This window comes from Aspergillus costaricaensis (genome assembly GCF_003184835.1).
Source record: "Aspergillus costaricaensis CBS 115574 unplaced genomic scaffold BO79scaffold_1, whole genome shotgun sequence".
NCBI classification, from domain to species: Eukaryota; Fungi; Ascomycota; class Eurotiomycetes; order Eurotiales; family Aspergillaceae; genus Aspergillus; species Aspergillus costaricensis.
In genome coordinates this window covers 1,241,261-1,261,468 of record NW_020291801.1, presented here as the reverse complement: position 1 = coordinate 1,261,468, position 20,208 = coordinate 1,241,261, and the positions used below count along the sequence as shown (strand labels likewise).

General features: G+C 51.8%; 10 protein-coding genes across 10 annotated transcripts; 4 read left to right on the top strand and 6 right to left on the bottom strand.

Moving 5' to 3' along the window:
* Positions 1-38: 38 nt before the first annotated feature.
* BO79DRAFT_206175 (uncharacterized protein) lies at positions 39-1,222 on the bottom strand (the record flags this gene model as incomplete). The annotated part of the gene is made up of 1 exon (XM_025681921.1): positions 39-1,222. Exon 1 carries the CDS (start codon positions 1,142-1,144, stop codon positions 41-43), a length of 1,104 nt encoding a protein of 367 aa, XP_025545274.1. The 5' UTR covers positions 1,145-1,222.
* A 1,170-nt stretch (positions 1,223-2,392) lies between these two features.
* Positions 2,393-2,905, top strand: BO79DRAFT_3001 (uncharacterized protein). The gene has a single exon (XM_025689038.1). The coding sequence runs from the start codon at positions 2,565-2,567 to the stop codon at positions 2,853-2,855; it is 291 nt and encodes a 96-aa protein (XP_025545273.1). The 5' UTR covers positions 2,393-2,564; the 3' UTR covers positions 2,856-2,905.
* A 2,805-nt stretch (positions 2,906-5,710) lies between these two features.
* flbB lies at positions 5,711-7,911 on the top strand. Its single transcript, XM_025688177.1, has 5 exons — positions 5,711-5,957; positions 6,298-6,378; positions 6,437-6,524; positions 6,583-7,131; positions 7,187-7,911. The coding sequence occupies exons 1-5, from the start codon at positions 5,876-5,878 to the stop codon at positions 7,647-7,649; spliced, it is 1,263 nt and encodes a 420-aa protein (XP_025545272.1). The 5' UTR covers positions 5,711-5,875; the 3' UTR covers positions 7,650-7,911.
* A 33-nt stretch (positions 7,912-7,944) lies between these two features.
* Positions 7,945-8,657, bottom strand: BO79DRAFT_261592 (Zn(II)2Cys6 transcription factor domain-containing protein; the record flags this gene model as incomplete). The annotated part of the gene is made up of 4 exons (XM_025686507.1): positions 8,535-8,657; positions 8,092-8,467; positions 8,008-8,030; positions 7,945-7,959 (listed from the first exon to the last, which is right to left on the bottom strand). Exons 1-4 carry the CDS (start codon positions 8,595-8,597, stop codon positions 7,945-7,947), a joined length of 477 nt encoding a protein of 158 aa, XP_025545271.1. The 5' UTR covers positions 8,598-8,657.
* A 493-nt stretch (positions 8,658-9,150) lies between these two features.
* On the bottom strand, positions 9,151-10,223 carry BO79DRAFT_261591 (bZIP transcription factor; the record flags this gene model as incomplete). Its single annotated transcript, XM_025686506.1, has 3 exons — positions 9,151-9,173; positions 9,261-9,983; positions 10,037-10,223. 3 exons carry the CDS (start codon positions 10,221-10,223, stop codon positions 9,151-9,153), a joined length of 933 nt encoding a protein of 310 aa, XP_025545270.1.
* A 298-nt stretch (positions 10,224-10,521) lies between these two features.
* admA (ADAM family of metalloprotease ADM-A) lies at positions 10,522-12,311 on the bottom strand (the record flags this gene model as incomplete). Its single annotated transcript, XM_025686505.1, has 3 exons — positions 12,185-12,311; positions 11,204-12,134; positions 10,522-11,143 (listed from the first exon to the last, which is right to left on the bottom strand). The coding sequence occupies exons 1-3, from the start codon at positions 12,246-12,248 to the stop codon at positions 10,522-10,524; spliced, it is 1,617 nt and encodes a 538-aa protein (XP_025545269.1). The 5' UTR covers positions 12,249-12,311.
* Positions 12,312-12,780: 469 nt separating this feature from the next.
* On the bottom strand, positions 12,781-14,060 carry BO79DRAFT_261579 (putative short chain dehydrogenase/reductase; the record flags this gene model as incomplete). The annotated part of the gene is made up of 3 exons (XM_025686504.1): positions 12,781-13,753; positions 13,803-13,868; positions 13,921-14,060. 3 exons carry the CDS (start codon positions 14,058-14,060, stop codon positions 13,042-13,044), a joined length of 918 nt encoding a protein of 305 aa, XP_025545268.1. The 3' UTR covers positions 12,781-13,041.
* A 412-nt stretch (positions 14,061-14,472) lies between these two features.
* Positions 14,473-15,575, top strand: BO79DRAFT_261575 (alpha/beta hydrolase; the record flags this gene model as incomplete). Its single annotated transcript, XM_025686503.1, has 1 exon — positions 14,473-15,575. The coding sequence occupies exon 1, from the start codon at positions 14,496-14,498 to the stop codon at positions 15,573-15,575; it is 1,080 nt and encodes a 359-aa protein (XP_025545267.1). The 5' UTR covers positions 14,473-14,495.
* Positions 15,576-15,935: 360 nt separating this feature from the next.
* BO79DRAFT_163207 (eukaryotic translation initiation factor 3 subunit D) lies at positions 15,936-18,016 on the bottom strand. The gene is made up of 2 exons (XM_025679116.1): positions 17,706-18,016; positions 15,936-17,641 (listed from the first exon to the last, which is right to left on the bottom strand). Exons 1-2 carry the CDS (start codon positions 17,911-17,913, stop codon positions 16,089-16,091), a joined length of 1,761 nt encoding a protein of 586 aa, XP_025545266.1. The 5' UTR covers positions 17,914-18,016; the 3' UTR covers positions 15,936-16,088.
* A 1,377-nt stretch (positions 18,017-19,393) lies between these two features.
* On the top strand, positions 19,394-19,954 carry BO79DRAFT_283746 (hydrophobin family protein; the record flags this gene model as incomplete). The annotated part of the gene is made up of 3 exons (XM_025688176.1): positions 19,394-19,744; positions 19,803-19,864; positions 19,913-19,954. The coding sequence occupies exons 1-3, from the start codon at positions 19,462-19,464 to the stop codon at positions 19,952-19,954; spliced, it is 387 nt and encodes a 128-aa protein (XP_025545265.1). The 5' UTR covers positions 19,394-19,461.
* Positions 19,955-20,208: the final 254 nt, after the last annotated feature.

The following is a 20,208-nucleotide window of genomic DNA, read 5'->3' as shown; positions in this document are numbered from 1 at the left end:
CCCAAAGGTATTGGGGAACAGCATCCACCCAACATGATTCCTACGGCATCTGAATGACGACATCATCTGCACTATCACGCCACTGCAGTCCCATCCTGCGAACGCGACGCTCACTCGCCAGGAATAAAAGCAGGTATATATGAGAGGCTATCTCGCCCCATGCGTAGACCTTGAGACTCACTGGTCTTGTTGGTTTCTCCACCCCACCATCCTCGAGTCCATTCTGAGGCGACGGTGCGGGTTTATCTGAGCCATCATCCTCCAGAATGCACCAGACGCCCCAGCCAGCGCGGCCTTCTTTCGCGATGAAATCCGTTAGGAAGGTCCAGAAGCGCGTGAAGAGTGGCATGTCCCAGGTGGTGCTGGAGGGTGGCTTTGGGTTTAGGGTGTCGGTGAGATTGAGGCGGAGGTACCAGTGTCCTCTTTCGAGGTCGTCGAGGGGTCGGGTTTGTTGGAAGGGAGTGTATGTGCGGGAAGGGTTGAGGCGGGTGGAGAGCATTTTTAAGGTCGGGGTTATGTGGGTTGTGAAGGGGTTTGTTGATATGGGAGGTGGGTTTGGTTTGATTTCTAGGGGGAGGTGTAAGGTCGTGGTGTCTTGGTGTGTTTTGGGTGCGGCTTCTTTGGTGGCGGCGTCGTTGTTTGGTGGGCTGAGGTTGTTGAGATGCTCGTCCGGGGGTGTTGTACCGTTGGCTGGTGGAAGGGAGTCTAGACGGCTTCGCTTCGTAAGAGGTAGGCCATTTGTATCGGTCGATTTGCGACGAGGTGTTGGACTTGGTTGGGGAAGGGCAATCTCCTGCAAGTCGACTGGCTCCGGGGGAATTCGCTCAGGCTGAGAATCGGGAATGACACTCAGGGGGGTTCCGAGCGAGTCCTTGTCATGTTGACTTGGTCGCTGGGCTGGTGAAGCTGCTCCAGGGTCTGGAGGCTTGAGTGTAGAAGAGCTGGCATTGTGTTCTTCCTGGGTATAGGAGGGACCGGCTTCCGTTACAGCGGGGATGGCTTCGCTGTCATAAGATCGTAAGGTTATGAGCTGACGAGAGAAAGGTTGAAAAGCGAGGATCGCTTCGACTTGAGCGCGGTAGCTGGCATCATCGGCCACGGTGCTGGGGGCGGAGATGTGGACGAGCACTTCGGATTGTTGCATGGCATCGGAGGGGAGGTAGATAAAGAGCCTGGACCGACATGGTGGGGCACTTGACTATCGGTGCAGACGTTTCAGTTTAGGCGGGACAAAGTGCCCTTTGCCCTGAGAGCAGAGGGGAACTATAGTAGCCTAGATTAGATGAAGGATGGAGTTGAAAGAGAGAACAATAGACAGTAAAGGCAAGAGGGGGAGAAAGTGCAGAGGGGAAAAGCACATGATAGGCGGAAGCATCGAAGATCACGAGTCAGGGCGGCCTGAGGCGCGATCCCGATTGGGTGGACTGGCGGCCTTAGGCTGCCGATCCGCTCGATAGTTTCCGCGCCGTCCAAACAACTTCTCCTCTTCACTGAGCTCAGACGGGTCTCTGCTCAACCTCGTCCTCCCTTGAGATCCTCCCTAATCTCGATCTGACCCGGCTTCTCGGGGAGCTTCGTCGGCGATGATTCGGTCTTTAATTTCAATTGGGCCCGTGGTCTGTTGGTAAGCTAACTACAAATATCTTGGTTTGTGATCCTGTTCGGTGATCGTCGTCGTGCGCCTAGCCTCGGCTTATCATTGATGGATTGGGACAATAATCGTGGACAATTGAATAGTGGCCATGCTCAAGGGTGCCAGGACCACATCTTGGGTGATGTGATAATAATGGCGATTAGAGTCTATACCATTGACGAGCTATCTATCTTTTCCAACCCAAGGTGTTCGAGGCTTCGAGCCACCATCATCGCTACCCACCTGGCATTTTGACTCTAATTCGAACGTGTTTATCCAATGGCCGGGAGTGTCTTCCAGCCTTCAGAGAAATGACCGTGCACTACCCAATGGGTAGTACGGAGTACCCTTGGTGTTGGTTGGGGGGGTGCTCTGTGCACTACGTATGGGCTAGCATGGTGGGAGAACCCCTCGGGGACCAGGAATTCAATGTTCACGAAACCTGCAGCAGACAAAGAGGGACAGAAAAAGCAAAGAGACCCCCGGAAAGGGGCGATCCCGGTCAGTTACATCACCTCGATTTGCAGGGCGCGCGTGTGTGTGTGCACTATCCCATCTGTAGGTCTTATGCGGGAATAACGCGGTAGTTATGAGGTACAATGAAGCAACTCCGACACTTGATCAACGAGCGCGCAACCTGCTTACCTGTCCGGGCAAAGAGCGACGAAACGTCGACCGACTGGCACGATCACGATGGGATCGAGTGGCATCTTCGCCTCCTCTCCCTCCCCCCCTTACAGTGGAATAACCACCGCGGCAGGAGCAGGAAGGTGCATACATCCAATCATCCACTAAGCTCCGGATGTAGGTACCGCACCGAGATAGTGTCCACTTGACCACCTCGCAACCCGGCAGCTCGCGCATGCTTATTCCTAATGACGCAGCACAGCCGGAGCGTTGGGGACAGTAGATTTTCCTGTGCCTGCCACTAATGAATAATAAACGTATAGCGCTATCCTGGACCAGGCGACTAGTCCGAGGCTTCTGTGTGGGCAGTGGGGCTGATGGGCCCGTTGAACACGGACTGGTGAACCAGACAGGCCCCAAAAAAACGATTGTGGGTTTGCAAACGAAGAAACTTAAGCCCAGAGTAGGATCAATACCCCCTCAAAGGAATCATGCAGTGTCTACGGGAATTCTGTGGATGGTCAGAAGGTGGAGGGAGAGCAAAAAAAGAAAAGAAGAGAAAAAAAAAAGCAAAAAGGGACAGGCTCGACGGTAGATCAACCAAGGAGAACCTGTTTTCCCCAACCCATCGGTCCGGGTCGCAGCGAAATTAAGTCAACAATGTTACACACGGCGCCTGCCTCTATTCTGAGATGTCAGTTGAGGGATGGCAAAGGTGGGAAGGCAGGACTTTTTTGGGGGGTGGTGGTGGAAGTGGTCCACGGAGGCTGACGGAGCACTACTACCGGGCGACAGGCGACAGGTAAGAATGGTTTCTGGTACGACAGCCGGGGGGACGATCGATCGAACCGCCGGGCGAAAGAGATGCGCCATATATCAGATTCGTGAGCACTTTTTCTTTTATTTCTTTCCATCTCCTTTTTTAATCACTCCATTTTCTGACTTGCGTCCCTCTGATCCTCTGAGTGCATGAGGCTAGGACTGAGGTAGAATGGGAGAAGAATGTATAAAAAATAAAAAAAAAAAAGGAGCAAGTAAAAAATAATAGAGGTAATATTAAAACCACTTACAGTAGCACCTGATGGATCCGGATAGCAGAGAGACGAACCATTGCCGCGGATTTAGTGACGATGATGAGGAGGATGATGAGTACGGAAGTAGTAGCACGATTGATTATTGACGATGCAGCGAGGATCCCAATTCACAATTACTCGGAGGGGGGAGAGGCCAGCAGAGACAGGCAGACGTGAGGGGCGACGACGATTCAGAGGAGGATAAAAAAGAAAAAACCAATAGCCAATAACCGCCGAGTGACTGGATGCCTGGCCGATCACACCCGGTTAGTAGTAGTTGTTGCTTCACTCCACACAGGCAGATGCTTTGCTTCTCATCCTCTTGAGTTCTTTGACAGGAACACGAATAGTGAATAATTGAATGATCACTCATTAGTTATCTGGTTTCTCACTTATGTAATGTTTTTGTGTGTGAGAGGGATGGAGAGAGAGTATAGTGCAGTAAGGTTAAGCTGGTTGTGTAGCCCATCGAGTACTACATTAGCCGTAGTACTACTAATACTAAATACTAAAGCCGAGGCGAGATCGGGACAGCCAGAGGCGAGAGAGAGAGAAAGAGAGAAGAGAGATGGAGGGAGGGAGAAGCTGCACTAGTCTGAAACGGGCCGGGGAATGTGTGAACTGTAAGGTACACCACCCTCTTTGCTGTCTCTCTCTCTCTCTATCTGTCTCTTATTTTCTGACCTCTTTTTCTTTTTATTTTTCTCCCCTCTGCACTGCTTCTGTCGCTCGCTCTCTCTCTCTCTCTCTCTCTCTCTCTGGATGGGCATTTTTGGGGTATGATAATAATTATTATGATTATAATTTATTCTTTCGACCATTCCCCTTTCTACTGTGAAGTTTAATTCCTTTTGATCTCTGTATGCTGTATGCTGTATTTATTTTATTTTTCAACAATTAATAATCATGGTCGATAATTATTTGATTTTCTTCTTGGTTATCACATTTATTCATTTATTCAAATTGGATTTTCTTTTTTATTTCTTTTTAAGATTCTGCAAATTTATGATCTGATCAATTCTGTCACGGACCAATCCGTTCCCTTCCCTCCTGTACAATTCCAATTAAAATCTGTGCCTGGATCTATTGTGACTACTAGTGGACGCCCCGGGTGCATGGCAGGCACCAACCACTACTAAGTTGATGTTGCTACTACTAGACTGTAATTAACTAAACTAACGCCGTGTGCCTGGCCTTTGCGCCGACCGCTGGGGGGGGGGTGTCTCTGCTGGGTCCGTGAAGAAAAAAGGGAAGGGGAGATGCACGCAACGAGCCAATAATGCTCGGGACCGCTAGAAGGCTTGACAGGGTCTCCCCCGTCGATATAACGCCGGCTCGCCTACGGATGACCAAGTTAACTTCGGGTCCCGAACGAGTCGATACTTACTTACTACTGACTATCGTCGCTCTCCATTCATCCAAAACCGAAACTAGTCGACTATCCAGGACAGTAGTGGGTGTCCACTCACTCACTCACTTACTCACTCACTCACTCTTCTCTTTTCACTCTTTTTCTCACACACACTCTCTCTCTTTCACTGACTTGCCACAAGAGTATTATTCTGTCTCTTTCTTCTTTTTCCCTCTTCTTCCTCTTTCCTCTTCTTCCTCTCACTTCTTCCCTCCCTCTCCCTCTCACACTCTCTCCACTTACCCTCATACTATCTATCTATCTATCTATCTATCTACTCTTTTTCTTCCTCCACCATCTCTCCCCCCCTTTCAACCTGCAGCTTCAAGTCTCAACTGAAACTCGCCCTTTTCTGACACACCCCATACTTCCATCCAATCCATCCGTCAACTCCCGCCCACCACACTCCCGCCGCACCCACTTTCTCCTCTCTCCTACCTGACCTTACTTACCTACTACCACTACCACTACCAAGAAACCACAAATCAACATACCAAACTTAACTTATACATTTATCCACCTTTGAACCCACGGACGGTAAACGGGCAACCGGGCAAACCTTTCAATTAATCAATTAATCAATATTATTGCCTGACCGTTTTTCCACCCCCGCCAGCCTATTTCCCATCTGCTCCATTCAGATCTCTCCTTTTCCCCTGGTCCAGAGCTCGTGTGGTGGCTCCCTCCCCCCCCTCTCTCCCCCCCCCCCCCCCCAAACTCAGGTCTCCATCGGCCGCGCACTTTCGGGGAAAACGTCCGACCCTGCCGGTGCGTATATCTTGTTCCCTAACGGTGAAAGACGCTTGGACTGGAAAAAAAATATAGAGGAATCCACTTGACTACCAAATCAAAATCCATTTTAAGGCTGACAACGGTCCAGATTGATTGATTGATTGATTGAATGAATCTCGCTTTCATTTAATCTGCTGTCGGTTCCTCTTCCTCCACCGTCTAGTCCCATCGAATCCTTTCTCTCTCTCTCTCTCTCTCTCTCTCTCTCTCTCTCTCTTCGCTTCCCCTCATTCTTCCCGCCTCCGTCCTCCGCTTCGTCGGTGTCCTCCGTCGGCCATCTTCTGATCGCGCCGGTCGCATTTCTCCCAATCACCCTCTTTCTACCTCATCACAGCCATCATGACTTCCATAAATGGTGGTCCGATGTCTGTGGACCTGAGTGCGGGCAATCGCCAAACCATGACACCAGAGGCTATGCCAAGTAAGTTCCCGGCTTCCTTTGCCCTGGAGACCTCGCATTGCTTGTATACCTGTGGTGATACGATTGGCGCCCGTTTTCATTTCATTTCTTTATTTTTCTGGGGAATATGTGTGTTGGATACACAGAGCATCCCGGATGGGGGAAAGGCTGCAGTCGGCACCGTTCGCTCGTAACATACCGTTTCTTGATTCTGTCATCTGCACTGCCTGCATGTTGTATGACGTGATGTGCTGTACCTACATGTCTTTCCTCATTTCGTGATATTCTGTTGCTTGTTATGTCTTGCATCGCTTTGCGCGGACAGGATCCCGTCAATTGTCCGCTCTGACACTGCATGCAGGCCAACCCAATTCCAGACCCTCGACAATCGGGGCCGACTTTTTCAAGTTCTTCAGCGGCACACAGAAGAAGGTTACTCGAGGTTTGTACTACTCTGTGTTCTCTCTTGTCCGCACTCGTTGTAACCGATCCCCTTCTAGATGGTCAACCGGCCAAACGACGTGGTCCCAAACCCGACAGCAAACCCGCCCTTACCAGACGACAGGAATTGAATCGCCAGGCTCAGAGGTACGTGGCTCTCCCGTCTCTGCATTTTATCTAGGAACAGATGCCAACGACTGTTTAGAACTCATCGCGAGCGCAAGGAACAATATATACGGGCGTTGGAAACGGAGGTGTCGCGGTTGCGAGAGGCATACACACAGGAGATTTCGGCGGCCAACTTGACGGTGGTTCAACACCGGGATATGGTGCAGTCGCTATCGGACGAGAACACCATCCTGAAAGACATCCTCACGGCCCATGGCATCAACTACGAACCCGAGCTCGAGCGGCGCAAGGCTGAACGACCCACGATCGGCTATCAGTCTAGCCCATTTGCCAGCAGTAGCACGGGATCGCAGCCCACCGGCGTTGCTCCTTCCAATCCCTCGACGAACAACATGTACACCACACCACCGACCACCGTCTCCGCAAGCTTGAGTCCGATCACCACGGGGATCGAGCAGATTGATGTGTCGTCGAGCGAGATGTCACCACCGCAAGGGCCGTATCAGGCCGCCCCGTGTGACGCCCTCGCGACGCTCGACCAGATCGCGCCGGTGAGCCGGGCACCAAGGCACCCATCGGGCATCTTTGAGGAGCACCCCCAGCTGCAGATTGACTTTATCTTGACGTACGCCCACCAACTCTTTGTCTACCGGAGGATTGTATGACTGACTGCTGTCTAGATTGGAATCGCCGTGTCGCGAACATACCGACTATCTCTGCCGCCGATCGATCACGGAAGCCGATGACGAGGACATGCCATTCTCGGGTCATGCCTTGATGGCGACCTGCCCGCCGCCCAGTTACATCGCCACCACCTCGAATGAACAGACTTATCCGCACAAGACCTACGACCTCCCTCACGCCAATCTGTCGACCCTTCTCAACCTCAGTCGGCAGCTCGTGACGGACGGACAGATCACGCCTATCATGGCGCTGCAGTGTTTGAAGAACCACGAGCTCTACCGCAGCCTGACCAAGGATGACGTCAAAGTGATCATCGAGACGCTGAACACCAAAGTGCGCTGCTACGGCTTTGGCGCGGTGGTGGAAGATTTCGAATTGATGGACTGCCTGAGCAGTGTTCTCGGAGCCAAGGTCGAGGGCGCCCTTTCCCATCCTGGCGATGAGATGATGTATTCGTGAATTGATCTGGTGGGAGCTGATCTGGCGGAGTGAGTTGATCCGGCAGAAGTGGGCGATCTGGATGGAGTTAATGAGGTGATTATTTGGGTTTGGGTACTGTTCTAACAAGGTTTGCTTTGGGCGAGGTGTATATAAAAGCTCTGGGAGCAAGGCTGTTCTTTTCTTCTGATTCTCTTCTTCTGATTCTCTTCTTCCTGTGGGGTTTAGCCGCCAGAGCGCACTGGCCATACAACTTGTTAATTCTGAGTGTCTTCTTCTTTCCTTTTCTATCAGTGTTGGATCTTGCCCAGTTGATTTAAGCTATACCACCCTAATCAATAATCACGAGAACCACGATGCTACTACCAATAATACATACATACACACCAACCCACCATATATCTACAATCCCACAATAAACATAAAACATAACATAATAATTACACAGAAATAGTAGTAGTACCTCTAATCCTCCCCACCACCTCCCTCACCCTCTCCCACTCCCCATCCCTCAACACCCTCCACACCCTCTCCAACTCATCATCCTCCTCTTCTCCCAAACTCTCCCCATTTTCCAATCTCTCAATCAGTAAACCCCCGTCCTCTAACACATTACCCTCACCCATTAAATCCTCATGATTCTCATGATTATGTTCATGATCATATTCATAGTATTCATGATCATTAATCTGCTGTCGTAGCCGATTCACCTCCCCCCTCAACTCCGCAATCATCTCCGCTTGCGCAATCGCCTGCCTATCCTCATCCGGCACAGCGTATTTACATTCGTGCGCAATGTTCCGCGCACTGCATGTTTCGCATGGTTGGAGGCGGTTGCACTGTCACCTTTTTTAGATTGGATGTAATTGAGGTTTTGGGGGTGGGGGGTAAAGGGGATGGATTTACCTTGACTTTTCGGGTTCGGCACGGGAGGCACGATGCCGTTGGGCGGGATTTGGGGGTGGGCATGTTTGTTATTTGGTTTCTTTTGTTTGGAAGTGGGTGGTGAAGTAAGTAGGGAAGTGATTGTTGGAGGTGGATTAGATGATTAGAATTTAGTGGGTTAGTTAACTAGTTAATTAATGGACGGGAATGAGTAATCTAACCTTGTTTGGTTTGGTTTGGTGGCGTGGTGTGGTGTGGCTTTGGTTACTGGATGGGTTATAGTAATAATGATTGAATGAGGTGTCTTGAGTGTATTGAATTATTTGTAGTAATTATGTAATTGGTTCAAAAATGTTGGTTTGGAATTGATTTCTGATTATTGTATTTAGTATGGTGTGTGTGTGTGAGGTTGGTGTATTATGACAGTTGTTGTTGGGATTTGGTGAAGATGTCAAACTACAACTTTAATTTTTATTCGTAGTTAAGTTGGTAGTATGTAGGAATGGAATGTGGTGACATGGACATGGTATGTGGAGGGAGTCAATAATGTGTCATATTCTCCTTTTAAGGTATATACCTTCTACTTTCACAATAGTATACTTCATTCCACCCAACTCCCCTTGATTTTCATCACACCCTAGTCTACCAACTCATCCATTACTGATATCAACCCAGCATGCTATGCTATGCTATGCTATCAAAAAACCAACCTTCCCTCCCCCCTCCTCCCCCTCCAATAATCCGTACTCCTCCTCAACCCCCCCAACCCCAGCACCACCCACCTCCACTTCCTCAAAAACGCCTCGGTGACCTCCCAATTGCACGGATCCCACGGCACGCCCCACACCACCAACGTCGCCCCCGAGTTCCGGGTATCCCAAAACGCCATGAGATCCCGACACAGCTCGTCCTCATCCAGGTAGCCCGTCGCAGCCGCGACAATCAATCGGTCTCGCATCTCGGGGAACGGGAAGAAGTCCAGCCAGGGGTGGTGCGGGATGAGGCGTTGGAGGGGCGTGGGGCGGAGACTTTCCGGGAGGGTGGAGATATCGATGGGGGATTGGGTGTTGGTGTTGAAGATTGAGAGGGCGTCGTCGGGTCGCAGGTGAGCGGGTGTCATGCCCAGTAAGCGGATGTTGTCGTTGATAGCTCGGTGGACGTTGAGCCGGGAGAGACTGAGCAGGTGTTCGAGTCGGGGGCTGTTGGTTAGGTAGCTTTGGATGGCTAGGGTGGTGAGGGTTTTGCGGAGGTCGGGGATGTTGATGTTGGTGGGGGCGAGGGGGCAGTGGTGATTATCTTCTTCTTCTGCTGCTGCTGCTGCTGCAGCTTTGTTTGATGGGGATGTTGATGGGGATGATGTGGAGTGGTGGTGAATTGTGGTGGAGGGATGGGGAATTAGGGTTTGGGTTTGAGTGGTGGATGAGGATGTAGATGAGGAGGAATCCCCCGTAGTGGCTTTATGTTTCTTGCCTGGTTGATATGGTCAGATTAATAACCAACACTTGTGTCGGAGGAAAACATACGATAAGCCCGTTGATTCAACCGATTCTGCAGCCGACGACGGTGGATTCGATCGCTGACCCCCGTCCAATCATCTTCAGACGTCCAGAGATGTTCTAGCTGAGGCATCGGCCGGAGCGTCACAGTGTTTGATGTTGATGATGTAGGAGCTATCGGATCCATTTGGAGTGGTGGTTCGTGTCGAGACATAATGTGGGTTAGATTGGTTATTGGTGGATGCAAGTTGCTGACACGGCGGAGCTGCAGGCTTATTTATGCAGGGCTAGTCTACCAGTAGTTGACCCACTCGGGGAACGGTGATTCTTCGGTCTGAACGTTAATTTCTAGGCTGAAATCTGGAAATGTTATTCTGATAGATAAGCCTGGGACGGTGGGGCTTTCGTTTTCATGGATCGGGATTGATAGTTGTGGCGATTATTTGTTCGAACCCGGAAACTTAGAAGCACTAAAAGTCTACTTATTTTGTTCCATACACATAGCTGTGTAACTATCGGTATATATGATTATTGACTTCTCTAGAGAGAGGAGGCTCGTCCTGTTTATTCACTCTTCTCCTCCCACAACAACAGCGCCACACAATAGCAATGACTATCCCAAGAAGCAACCCCCCTCCTATACCAGCAGCCAGTCCAATAACCAGCGGTTCATATCCTCCTAACGGACGGCGATCTTCACTACCTTCGCAGCGTCCACCTTGGCAACGGCCACTGCCAGTTTCGCATTGCGAGCCATTTACCAACCGGCAGTTAACGCAGCAGGAATTGGAATTGTCCGCGCAGTTCTCACCGCAATCGCACTCCTCGCCGTCCTCGACAATGCCATTACCGCACTCACCAGCAGGGGTACTTGGACCACTGATCGTGGGTCCGGTATCATTACTGTGCACAAGGCAGTCATCTTCTACCCTGCCAGAGCGAAGCAAGGAGCACACTTGTCCAACAGTGCAGGGCGAAAAGGACGTCTGATAGGACGTGGAAGATGGGTTCATGATATACTGTCCGCCGGCGTCGCAAGAGCTCGAAGACAAGGGGCAGCAATCCCCATTCGAAGTGGAGCAGGTTTGAGAGTCGCAGTCATGGGTTGCGCCGAACATGTGGCCGGATTCGTGGCTACACCCATATAACATAATCAGTATGGTTCAAAAAGTAGGATCGGTCAAAAGGACTTACGCAAAAACCTGCCACTGATTGGAAGTCCGCGCCACTACATTTGCCCCGGAGTAAGTCGTGCAGAGCCCTCCCACGATGGACACACCCACCACATTCCCGGTGGGACAGTTGGTCATCAGGGTCCAGTACGCATTGGGGTCATAATGCCAGCGTCGCCATGAGGCAAACTGCTGGAGTCGCCAGTCCAGGTTCCCACTGGAGCAGTCGACATTCCATGGGGTGTCTCGCTGGGGTGTGTCGGGACATGTCTCGTCGCTGATGGTGATGTTGCGGATGGCGAGCGAGATGTTCCATGTCCTCTCGTAGACTTCTGATGCGGTGTTCACCATGCTGATTAGTCCTCGGCGGAGCTCATCTGTGGATGAGTATACGGCGCGGTAGGAACAATCTGTGGCGAGACCGATCAGAGCGACTCGCCGGGGCCGGGAGCATGTGTTGTCTTGGGTGGATTGGCGGGGGAAGACTGTGTTCTGAGACAGTGTGCTTATAGTATCGCCAGATGTGCTGATTTCCATGTGCGGATAGGAGGAATTGGACTGCGTGATCAGGTTGATGTGATATTGTTGATCGAACAGCGTGAAGGCTCCGTCGAACAGCGGGCTTGTCCCATCCTGGATGAGATATATGCGTGCTCGTCCTGCCGGATGCCATGCAGTGCTGGAAGAATTTACCAGGACGTCGCCCCGAAACACTCTTTCCCTGTCTCGATCGAGTGATTGGGGTTCCGTGCCGTTCAGATACTCGATATAAGTATCTGGGGCAAGAATATCCCGGTTCGGTTCCAATTGCAGCCGCACCGGGCCACCATGTCCAGGAACCCCTATAGTAATGTCCAGTTGGCCCTTGACCGAAGTAGTCCGGGATTGGGGGTGAATCACGACCTGCTCGAGTCGGGCTGCATATTCTGTGGCTGGGTTTCGAACCGAATGGCCTAGTAATGTAAGGATGATTCTCACTAGTAGGGTTAAATACATGTCATACCTAGAACATTTCGAATTAAACTGAATGTGCACACCACCGAAAGAACATCACAGAAGATCCTCATGGCAGCTTTGTACTTCGATGCAGATCGAATATATTAAGCCGCCCATGATGCGCTGCTTCTTTCATGATCCGTATATATACTCCATAATGAAGAACCCTACCAGTAAACACACAGACATAAACATCGTAATGGGCTATACACATCATATCTAGGCAACAGAATACTCATCCTCGCAATAGATAGATAGTAGAGGCTAAGCTGCTATCTCCGACGCACGATCCGAACTGAGGTCAGTCCAGTAAGCCAGAACTCCACCGCCATAAGCAGCACCCATCAGAGCTCATGATGCACTGCCACATAAGGGACATTTGTAATCATCCGACTCGAACCAGCATCCGGATGCAGATCGTGATGATGTCGACAGCATAGTTGAGAGAGAGAAGGACGAATGTGTTGCGTGGATGTGTATTCAGCCAAGCGTGCCAAGATCAATTGGGACATCGCATGGGCAGTGCTAGCCTGACAAAACAATGTTGCCTGAAATTCCAAGTCATTCTAGAAGACACACCCTGGATGAAGAAGTTGTGAGAGACACAAACACAGACAGCGGAAGAAGATAAACTTGGCTGCTATCCGGCACTAATGCATCTTGCTTACGCCAAGCCAGACCCGCTCTTCACCAATCCATCAATCACCATCCGGAATGCTATGGAGCTAGACCCTTAACCATGGAAGGATACCAATTCTGGTTGATGCTATCTCCGGCCTCGGCCTCAATTATGGTTCCATACGATTATTGTGAATGATGAATGCCAAACATCGTATATTCAATAACTGCCGACAATCTACCGAACTACACAAACAACCCTGCCTCCACCGGGGCACTGCAAATCTGCATTTCCTGCACCTCTGCCAGCAACGCATCATCCCCGAAATCCTCCAAGTCCAAATCCATGAACCCCTTCTCCGCCCACTTCCGAGCCGTCACAAAGAACGAATGACCATTAACCCTCCCATCTGCCAGGATACTCAACAAGCAGCGCCCTGCATCCTCCGCTGTGGCAAATTCCACCCCGGCCCGCTTACAGTGTGCAAATGCCTCCTCGGACAAAATCCCAGTGTGCACATACCACGGGCTAATCACATTGATTCGGGACCCGTAGTAATATGCCGTCCGACGCAGGGAATGCATGATTCCCCGCATCGCCCACTTACTGGCACAGTACTGCGGCGAGCGTGGCACGTCGAGGAACGCCGCGCCAGAGCCGATGAGGATCAGGCAGGTATCTTCTTGCTCTGGAGTGGGTGTGGTTCCATTCTGGCGGATGAAGTGGTGCATGGCTAGTTTGGCTGTGTAGAGAGGACCTTTGATGTTGATGTCGATGATGCTTAGGTCTGGTTCGGGGAGGGAGTCCGGTCCTGGCTGGAAGATTTCATCTACGCGGTGGATGCCGGCGTTTGCAACCACGTAGTGGATCCGGTTGGTTGGGGAGAAGGTGATTGCTGCTTCGAATAGGCGGACTTGGTCGGTCCAGGTGCCGGTTGAACAGGGGATGAATTTGGTTCTTTGGGTGGGTTAGAGTAGGATGGGTAGTACTGGGAGGAAGGACTTACCCTGGTAGCTCGGCTTCGAGTTTCTGCCCTTTCTGTGTGTCGATGTCACCGATACAGACGTAGACGCTGTGATTGAGCCTGGATTAGCTGTGAAGAAAGGAAGAGGCGAGAGACATACCCGGCTGCGACGAGAGCGCGGACATAGGCTTCACCAAGGCCGTTGGCACCGCCTGTGACGATGGCGGTTTTGCCCGCCAAGGAGCTGCAGTCTGCGTCCTGGGAGCAGTCGACTGGGCCAGTGTGTACGTAGGGCGGCATGATGAAAGAGGATAGATGTCCGTTGGTTGTCTTGGAAGACGGAAGAGAAGGACAATCGGGGGATGCCTTTATGTGCTTGCGAAGTGGGGAAGCTGTGGTGTCCATGGATAAATGTAGCATGGATCAGACATTAATACATTCTAAAGACTTCCAGACAATAACCAACCATATCAAACCGTTGCAGTGGGTAGCTTACGCCCCACAGTAAGCAAGTCGCATTAGCATGACGAGGCCCAGAAGTGATCTACTTCTCAACTCCATCCAGACATGACAATGCCCCTGACGAATATCACAATCACGCAACGAGATATCACGATATTGCAGAGACAATGGCTATAAAAGCCATGTACTCACCTACTTTAAGAAACACAAATCAACACAACCATCCAACTACCAAACCAAACCCTCAAAGCCACTCTCAGCTTCTGCATCACCATGAAACTCCCAGCACTCCTCCTCGCCCCAATCCTGCATACAATATGCACCACCGCGCAAAACCTCTCCTACGGGGCCGACAACTTCTACCGAAGTAACCTGGTAACCCTCCAACCAGTGACCTTCCCAACGCAATACCAAACCCTCATCGCCGGCAACCTCTTCATCCCCAACAACCTCACCACCTCCACCCCATCCCCCGCCATCATCGTCGGCCACCCCATGGGCGCCGTAAAAGAGCAATCCGCCAACCTATACGCCACCAAAATGGCCGAACGCGGCTACATCACCCTGTCCATCGACCTCCCCTTCTGGGGCAGCAGCACCGGCACTCCTCGCAACGCCGTCTCACCCGACCTCTACACCGAAGCCTTCAGCGCCGCAGTCGACTACCTGGGCAGCAACACCACCACCATCACCACCATCCCCTCCATCCCCTACCCCATAACCATCAACCGCAACCGCATCGGCGTCATCGGCATCTGCGCCAGCGGAGGCTTCGCTCTCAGCGCGGCCAAAATCGACCCGCGCATCAAAGCCATCGTCACCGCCAGCATGTACGACATGGGCACCGTCAGCCGCCAGGGTCTGCGCCACTCGCAGAACCTCACCCAGCGTCAGGAAGTAATTGCCTCCGCCGCGCTGCAGCGCTGGCCTGAGTACGAGCACCCTGGCGGAGCGACCAATCCCATTGGATATACTAGCGGTACGCCGAACACCCTTACGGCTAATGCTAGTGCCGTGGATCGCGAGTTCTATGACTTCTACCGCACGGTGCGTGGCGAGTTTACGCCGCTGGGTTCGACCCCGGAGTTGACGACGCATCCGACGGTGACGAGCAGCTTGAAGTTCATGAACTTTTATCCCCTCGAGGATTTGGATGTCATTGCGCCTAGACCTGTGCTGTTTATTTCCGGGGATCAGGCCCATTCGAGGGAGTTTAGTGAGAATGCGTATAGGGGGGCTAGTGAGCCGAAGGAGTTGTTGTGGGTGCCTGGGGCTGGGCATGTTGATTTGTATGATCGTGTGGAGTTGATTCCGTGGGAGAGGATTGAGGGGTTTTTTGGGAGGAATTTGTGAATATGATTGGTGGTGGAGGGGAAGGGAGATGAGATTGTAAAGTAGTTGTGGAGGATGAGGATGGATGTTAGGGTTAGATTGGGGGAGTTGTTTGGAATACGAGTATATTGTTGTGGAGATGGTATGCTGTGAAATATTGTAGAATTATTCAATGCTTTGAAGGGACTGTAAATATGCTCCTTATTCATGACATATTACTGAGTCCATCCACATACGGTTGTATTTGGGATGGATAGGGGCGAGAATGCGAATTGTTGCGTAATTATTCCACTTGTAGTTTACTTATAGTTTGCTTGTGTGAATCTACTACTTAATGTCTGCTTTACGTGACTGCAAGGTAGATAGTGATGTAGAAATCTACTGGACTGCGTGCGTCGTGCGATTGAATTATAATCTGTAGAACATAATGGACAAACTCTATGTTGAGACGTCGTTCGTAACTAACTTTTGAAAGCAAGGACAACCAATATGCACATGAGATAGAAGAAGATAAGATCATAACGTGGCTTCCGTTTACTCATCAGCCTCCTCCTCAGCACCCTCCTGCTCCTCACCAGCGACCTCCTCTTCCTCGTCAAAGGTGGTAGCAGGGACGCTGTACAGACGCAGCACAGGACGGTTGGGGTCCTTGATAAGGACGTACTTGGTGACCTTGTCCTCATCCTCATCGGCATCGAGGGCACGGATACGGTCAACAATAGTACGGACGATACCCCAACCGTTGCTGAGGTTCAGGTTCATCTGGGCAGCCAGATCACGGGGCTTGTAGCCGACAACACCGAGAACGACGTGGCCAGCGGCAGAGCGGGGGTTAGCACGGGAGACGAAACCCAGCTTCATGCCGTCAGCCTTGGCGAGGATGGCCTGGGTGGTCCAGCGGGCGAGCTTGACGCTGTTGTTCTTCATCTCGGTAGCGACAACGGCACCACGCTGAGACCAGAGCTTGCTGCGCCAGTCGAGAGCGCCACCGGAGCCCTGGGCCTTGCTGTCGAACTCGTTGAGGGCCTTGACGAGCAGCTGCTGGTCCTCGCCGTTGACGGGGTTCTTCATGAGGGCGTCGACCTCGGTACGGACGATCATGTTGACGGGCTCGTCGTCGCGCTCCAGGGACAGGTCGAAGCGGCGGTACTTGTAGGCCTTGGAGGCGAGGGGCTCGGTCTCCTCGGCGGCGTTGTAGAAGGGGTTGGGGTGAGCCAGGGAGACCTTGCTGTCCTCGGACTCGACGACGGTCTGCAGGGCGAAGTTGTGGTTGATGAAGGTGGCCTCCATGGCCAGGGCGCTGGGGGTGTTGATGGCATCCTGCTTGTTGGCGGAGTCGGCCAGCTCAAGGGGAGCGTCGGCGGCGTTCTCGTTGACGGTGACCAGGTCCAGGGAGGCGCCTTCGCGCTTGTCGAAGTAGATCTTGTTGCCCTGGTGAACGATAACAATGTCCCAAGAGTAGACACTGCGGGGGGCGCACATGAGCATGGACAGGATGTCCGAGGTGGCGAAGATGGTGGCCTCGTTCTTCTCGGCCAATTCCTGGATGACGGGGTCCTGGGTGGTGGTGACGTTGTAGGCGGCACGGTCGAGGGACTGGAGACGGCGCTCGGCGTTCTTGACGGGGGCCTTGTCGTAGGACCGGTCGTAGTGGTAGAGGAAACCGTACGAGTCGACGTCCTCACCCTCGGGGGCCTCGAGGTTCAGCTTGGACAGACGGCTGAAGTCAACCTCCTCCAGCATGTTCCAGTCGGGGCGGACGTTGACCGAGGGCTCACGGGTGCGCTGGGGCTTGTCGTAGTCCTTCCAGCCGAAGCGACGGCCACGGTTGCCACGGCCGCCAGAGCGGTTGTCGTAGTAGCGGTCACCACCCTGGCCACGGCCAGCACCCACGCGCTGGAAGCCGGCGCGACCACCGCGCTGAGCACCACCGCGCTGGGCGCGGCCACGGAAGACGGTACCACCGCCACGACCGAAGGTACGCTTAGCGGAGCTGCGGGTGTTGTCGACAACGGAGAAGGAGGATTCGTCTTCGGCGACCTGGACGGCGAAGAGGCTAGAGGAACCGGCACCATAGACTTGCTGGTCTGGAGGAAAACAGAGTTAGTTACTTTGTCTTGGCTTGGCTGATATATTAGGATAATGGTATACCTCTGTAGTTGCGGTTGTAGGCCTGGCGACCGGCACGGTTAGGGTCCTTGGACTCGGCAGTCCAGTCAGCCATACGGCCCAGCTTGTCACCCTTGGAGAAGGGAGCGTAGGGGACGCCCTGCAGCATGTTGTCGCTGGCGGTAGCGGGGCCCCAGGTGTCTTCGGCCGGCAGAGCGGCGACGATGTCTGCGATAGAGATGGGAGCCATGATGTCTGACTTAGGGATGGCCCTCAGATAATAGAAATTATAAAGGAAAGAGAAAAAAACCCAGCGGGGAGAGTCTGGGGAAGATGAGAGGGGAGGATCGCAGACGGCGGATATTGACCGACTTGGGCTTCACTTTCGACTTTGCACTTTTTGTGTCGCGAGTCTGTGGCGCAATAAGTCTTGGCATGAGCCGCATGCACCGCCACATATACGATAACAGTCAGGTGACTGAATAACAGCTATGCAGTAATCACATGTGCGCTGAGTAAGGTATTTTTGCATTATCTGTTATGCACGGTATCCACGGTTTCCCAGAGGAATTGCTTTTTCTCTTATCATCATCCAAATTCAAGTTATGCCCGCTTATCTCTCATGTAATCAAATGCATGACAGCATACTTGATAGATCGACAATGGATTTACTAATTGCTCAACTAACTATTGGCTTCCCCTCATCCCTCAGTCCGGTTAAATCTCCGATCCCATGCGAACTCTATTTCATCCGGTGAACATGTCAATAGGATCTGCTATCTGAGCGCTTGGCTCTATACCCAATGTGGATTTACGTAAAGGATCGTCTATCAGTGCCCCCAACTGCAAGGATGAGAGTGATGTCTCTGAGATCCAGCTGAGATCGGGGTGTTCGATCAGGGATTGAGGCTCGATATGGGTCCTGTCCCTGTCCATGATAGATCCTCGGTTCGCTGAAAGGGTATCATCAAGACTGTCTAAGACTGCCTTCCCTTGCGATATTAGCTACGAACTCCACTAGTACCTGAGGATATGCGACCTGGATGCAGTGAAACGCTCTTCTAAACCTCCGAGAAGCAACTAGTTCTTCTATAGCTTATTCTCAATTTCTGTCCGGCTATCGCGCATGCCTCTCGTCCTTGGATGGCCAGGGTTGTGTCTGATTCGCCACCAGATGAGGGTTACTTTGGTTCAACTGATAAGACGGCGTTCCTTGACAGGCAGGCGCTTTTCAGCTGGCCCCAGATTCCGAACTATTGGATTCTAACTCTCTCCTATGCAGGTACGGTCTTCCCCAGAATTGGGAATGATCGATCGATTCTCCACAGGGTTCCTCGCTTGCAGCGGTACCTACAGGGGACCAAGGTGCCACAGACTATGACTGGGCGTCCTTTCTCCGGAGATCCTTCGGCTTACCCTTCCATACTCCAGCTTCCGGAAACCGGCCACAATTCTTAGTTTGCCCAGCATCGATCTATTCCGATGCGACTGGCTTTTGAGGCAATGTCCATCGGTCCTCTCGACCGAATGTGACTGAACGAACGACTCGAGATAACCATCAGGCATCTGATTGGGAATTTCCATGGAACTATACAACTTTGACGTTCAACTCAATGCCGTGATTTGAATTTGATCCTTAGTAATTGACCTCTGCTCAAACCTATAAAGGACGCTTGACTTCCTCTACAATTCCTCCAACACCAGACGAAAGCTGAACACTAGAATTCAAATACATTCTTCTACAATACCAGCAACGCTCATTCTCCTGCATCTTTGCAAGTCCACCACTATCATCACAATGCAGTTCACTACCGCTCTCGCCATCCTGGCCATTGCCACCACCGCCGTGGCCGTCCCCGCCGCCCAGGACAGCACCGCGTCTCTTGAGTCTCAGGTGAAGGAGGTGGCCGCTCAGCGGGGCACCTCTGATGGAACCATTAGCACTGTCACGGAGGCGCAATGCGTTCCTCCCATTCTGTGCTGTGGCTCCCTGACCACCCCTCTTGACCCTCTTGTCGACCCTATCCTCTTGGACCTGGGTATCGATGCTTCCAACATTGTTGGGTCCATCGGTCTTCTTTGTACGTGACCCCAGATATAACTTGAAAACTGGATAACAGGTTACTGACGAGAATACAGGCAAGGACTACGACGACAGCTGCACGTCGGAACCTCAGTGCTGCACTGAGATCAACCTCTTGGTAAGTTTTCTCCTGCGGAGGGATGATGTCAGGCTAACGACAGTGTAGAACGGTCTTGTGGCTCTCGGATGCTCTACCCTGGAGCAGTAAATAGTCGGACCTATGAATTCTGGGCTAGTCTGCATGAAGGGGGCTGTACTATGATGTGATAATAATCCTGTCGGGCCTTTAGAGTCCGTCTAATAGCGATACTTAATTTAATAGCATATAGACTTGATTTTCTAGGAGGATTGATGGCCCACTTTTTCCGTTTTAGTACTCACCCCTCGCTGCTTCTTACTCACTGAGTACATCTGAGCACGCCCTGAGCAAGCCTGAGACAATCACTGAGCACAGAGTGAGCA

What these genes read in the sequence shown, in the direction of transcription:
- flbB (XM_025688177.1), top strand. Translation starts at nt 5,876, where the DNA reads ATGACTTCCATAAATGGTGGTCCGATGTCTGTGGACCTGAGTGCGGGC. An exon ending in GACACCAGAGGCTATGCCAA is followed by an intron (nt 5,958 to 6,297) that starts GTAAGTTCCCGG and finishes CACTGCATGCAG; the next exon opens with GCCAACCCAATTCCAGACCC. An exon ending in ACAGAAGAAGGTTACTCGAG is followed by an intron (nt 6,379 to 6,436) that starts GTTTGTACTACT and finishes ATCCCCTTCTAG; the next exon opens with ATGGTCAACCGGCCAAACGA.
- BO79DRAFT_3001 (XM_025689038.1), top strand. Translation starts at nt 2,565, where the DNA reads ATGAATAATAAACGTATAGCGCTATCCTGGACCAGGCGACTAGTCCGA.
- BO79DRAFT_163207 (XM_025679116.1), bottom strand. Translation starts at nt 17,913, where the DNA reads ATGGCTCCCATCTCTATCGCAGACATCGTCGCCGCTCTGCCGGCCGAA. An exon ending in CTACAACCGCAACTACAGAG is followed by an intron (nt 17,642 to 17,705) that starts GTATACCATTAT and finishes GTTTTCCTCCAG; the next exon opens with ACCAGCAAGTCTATGGTGCC.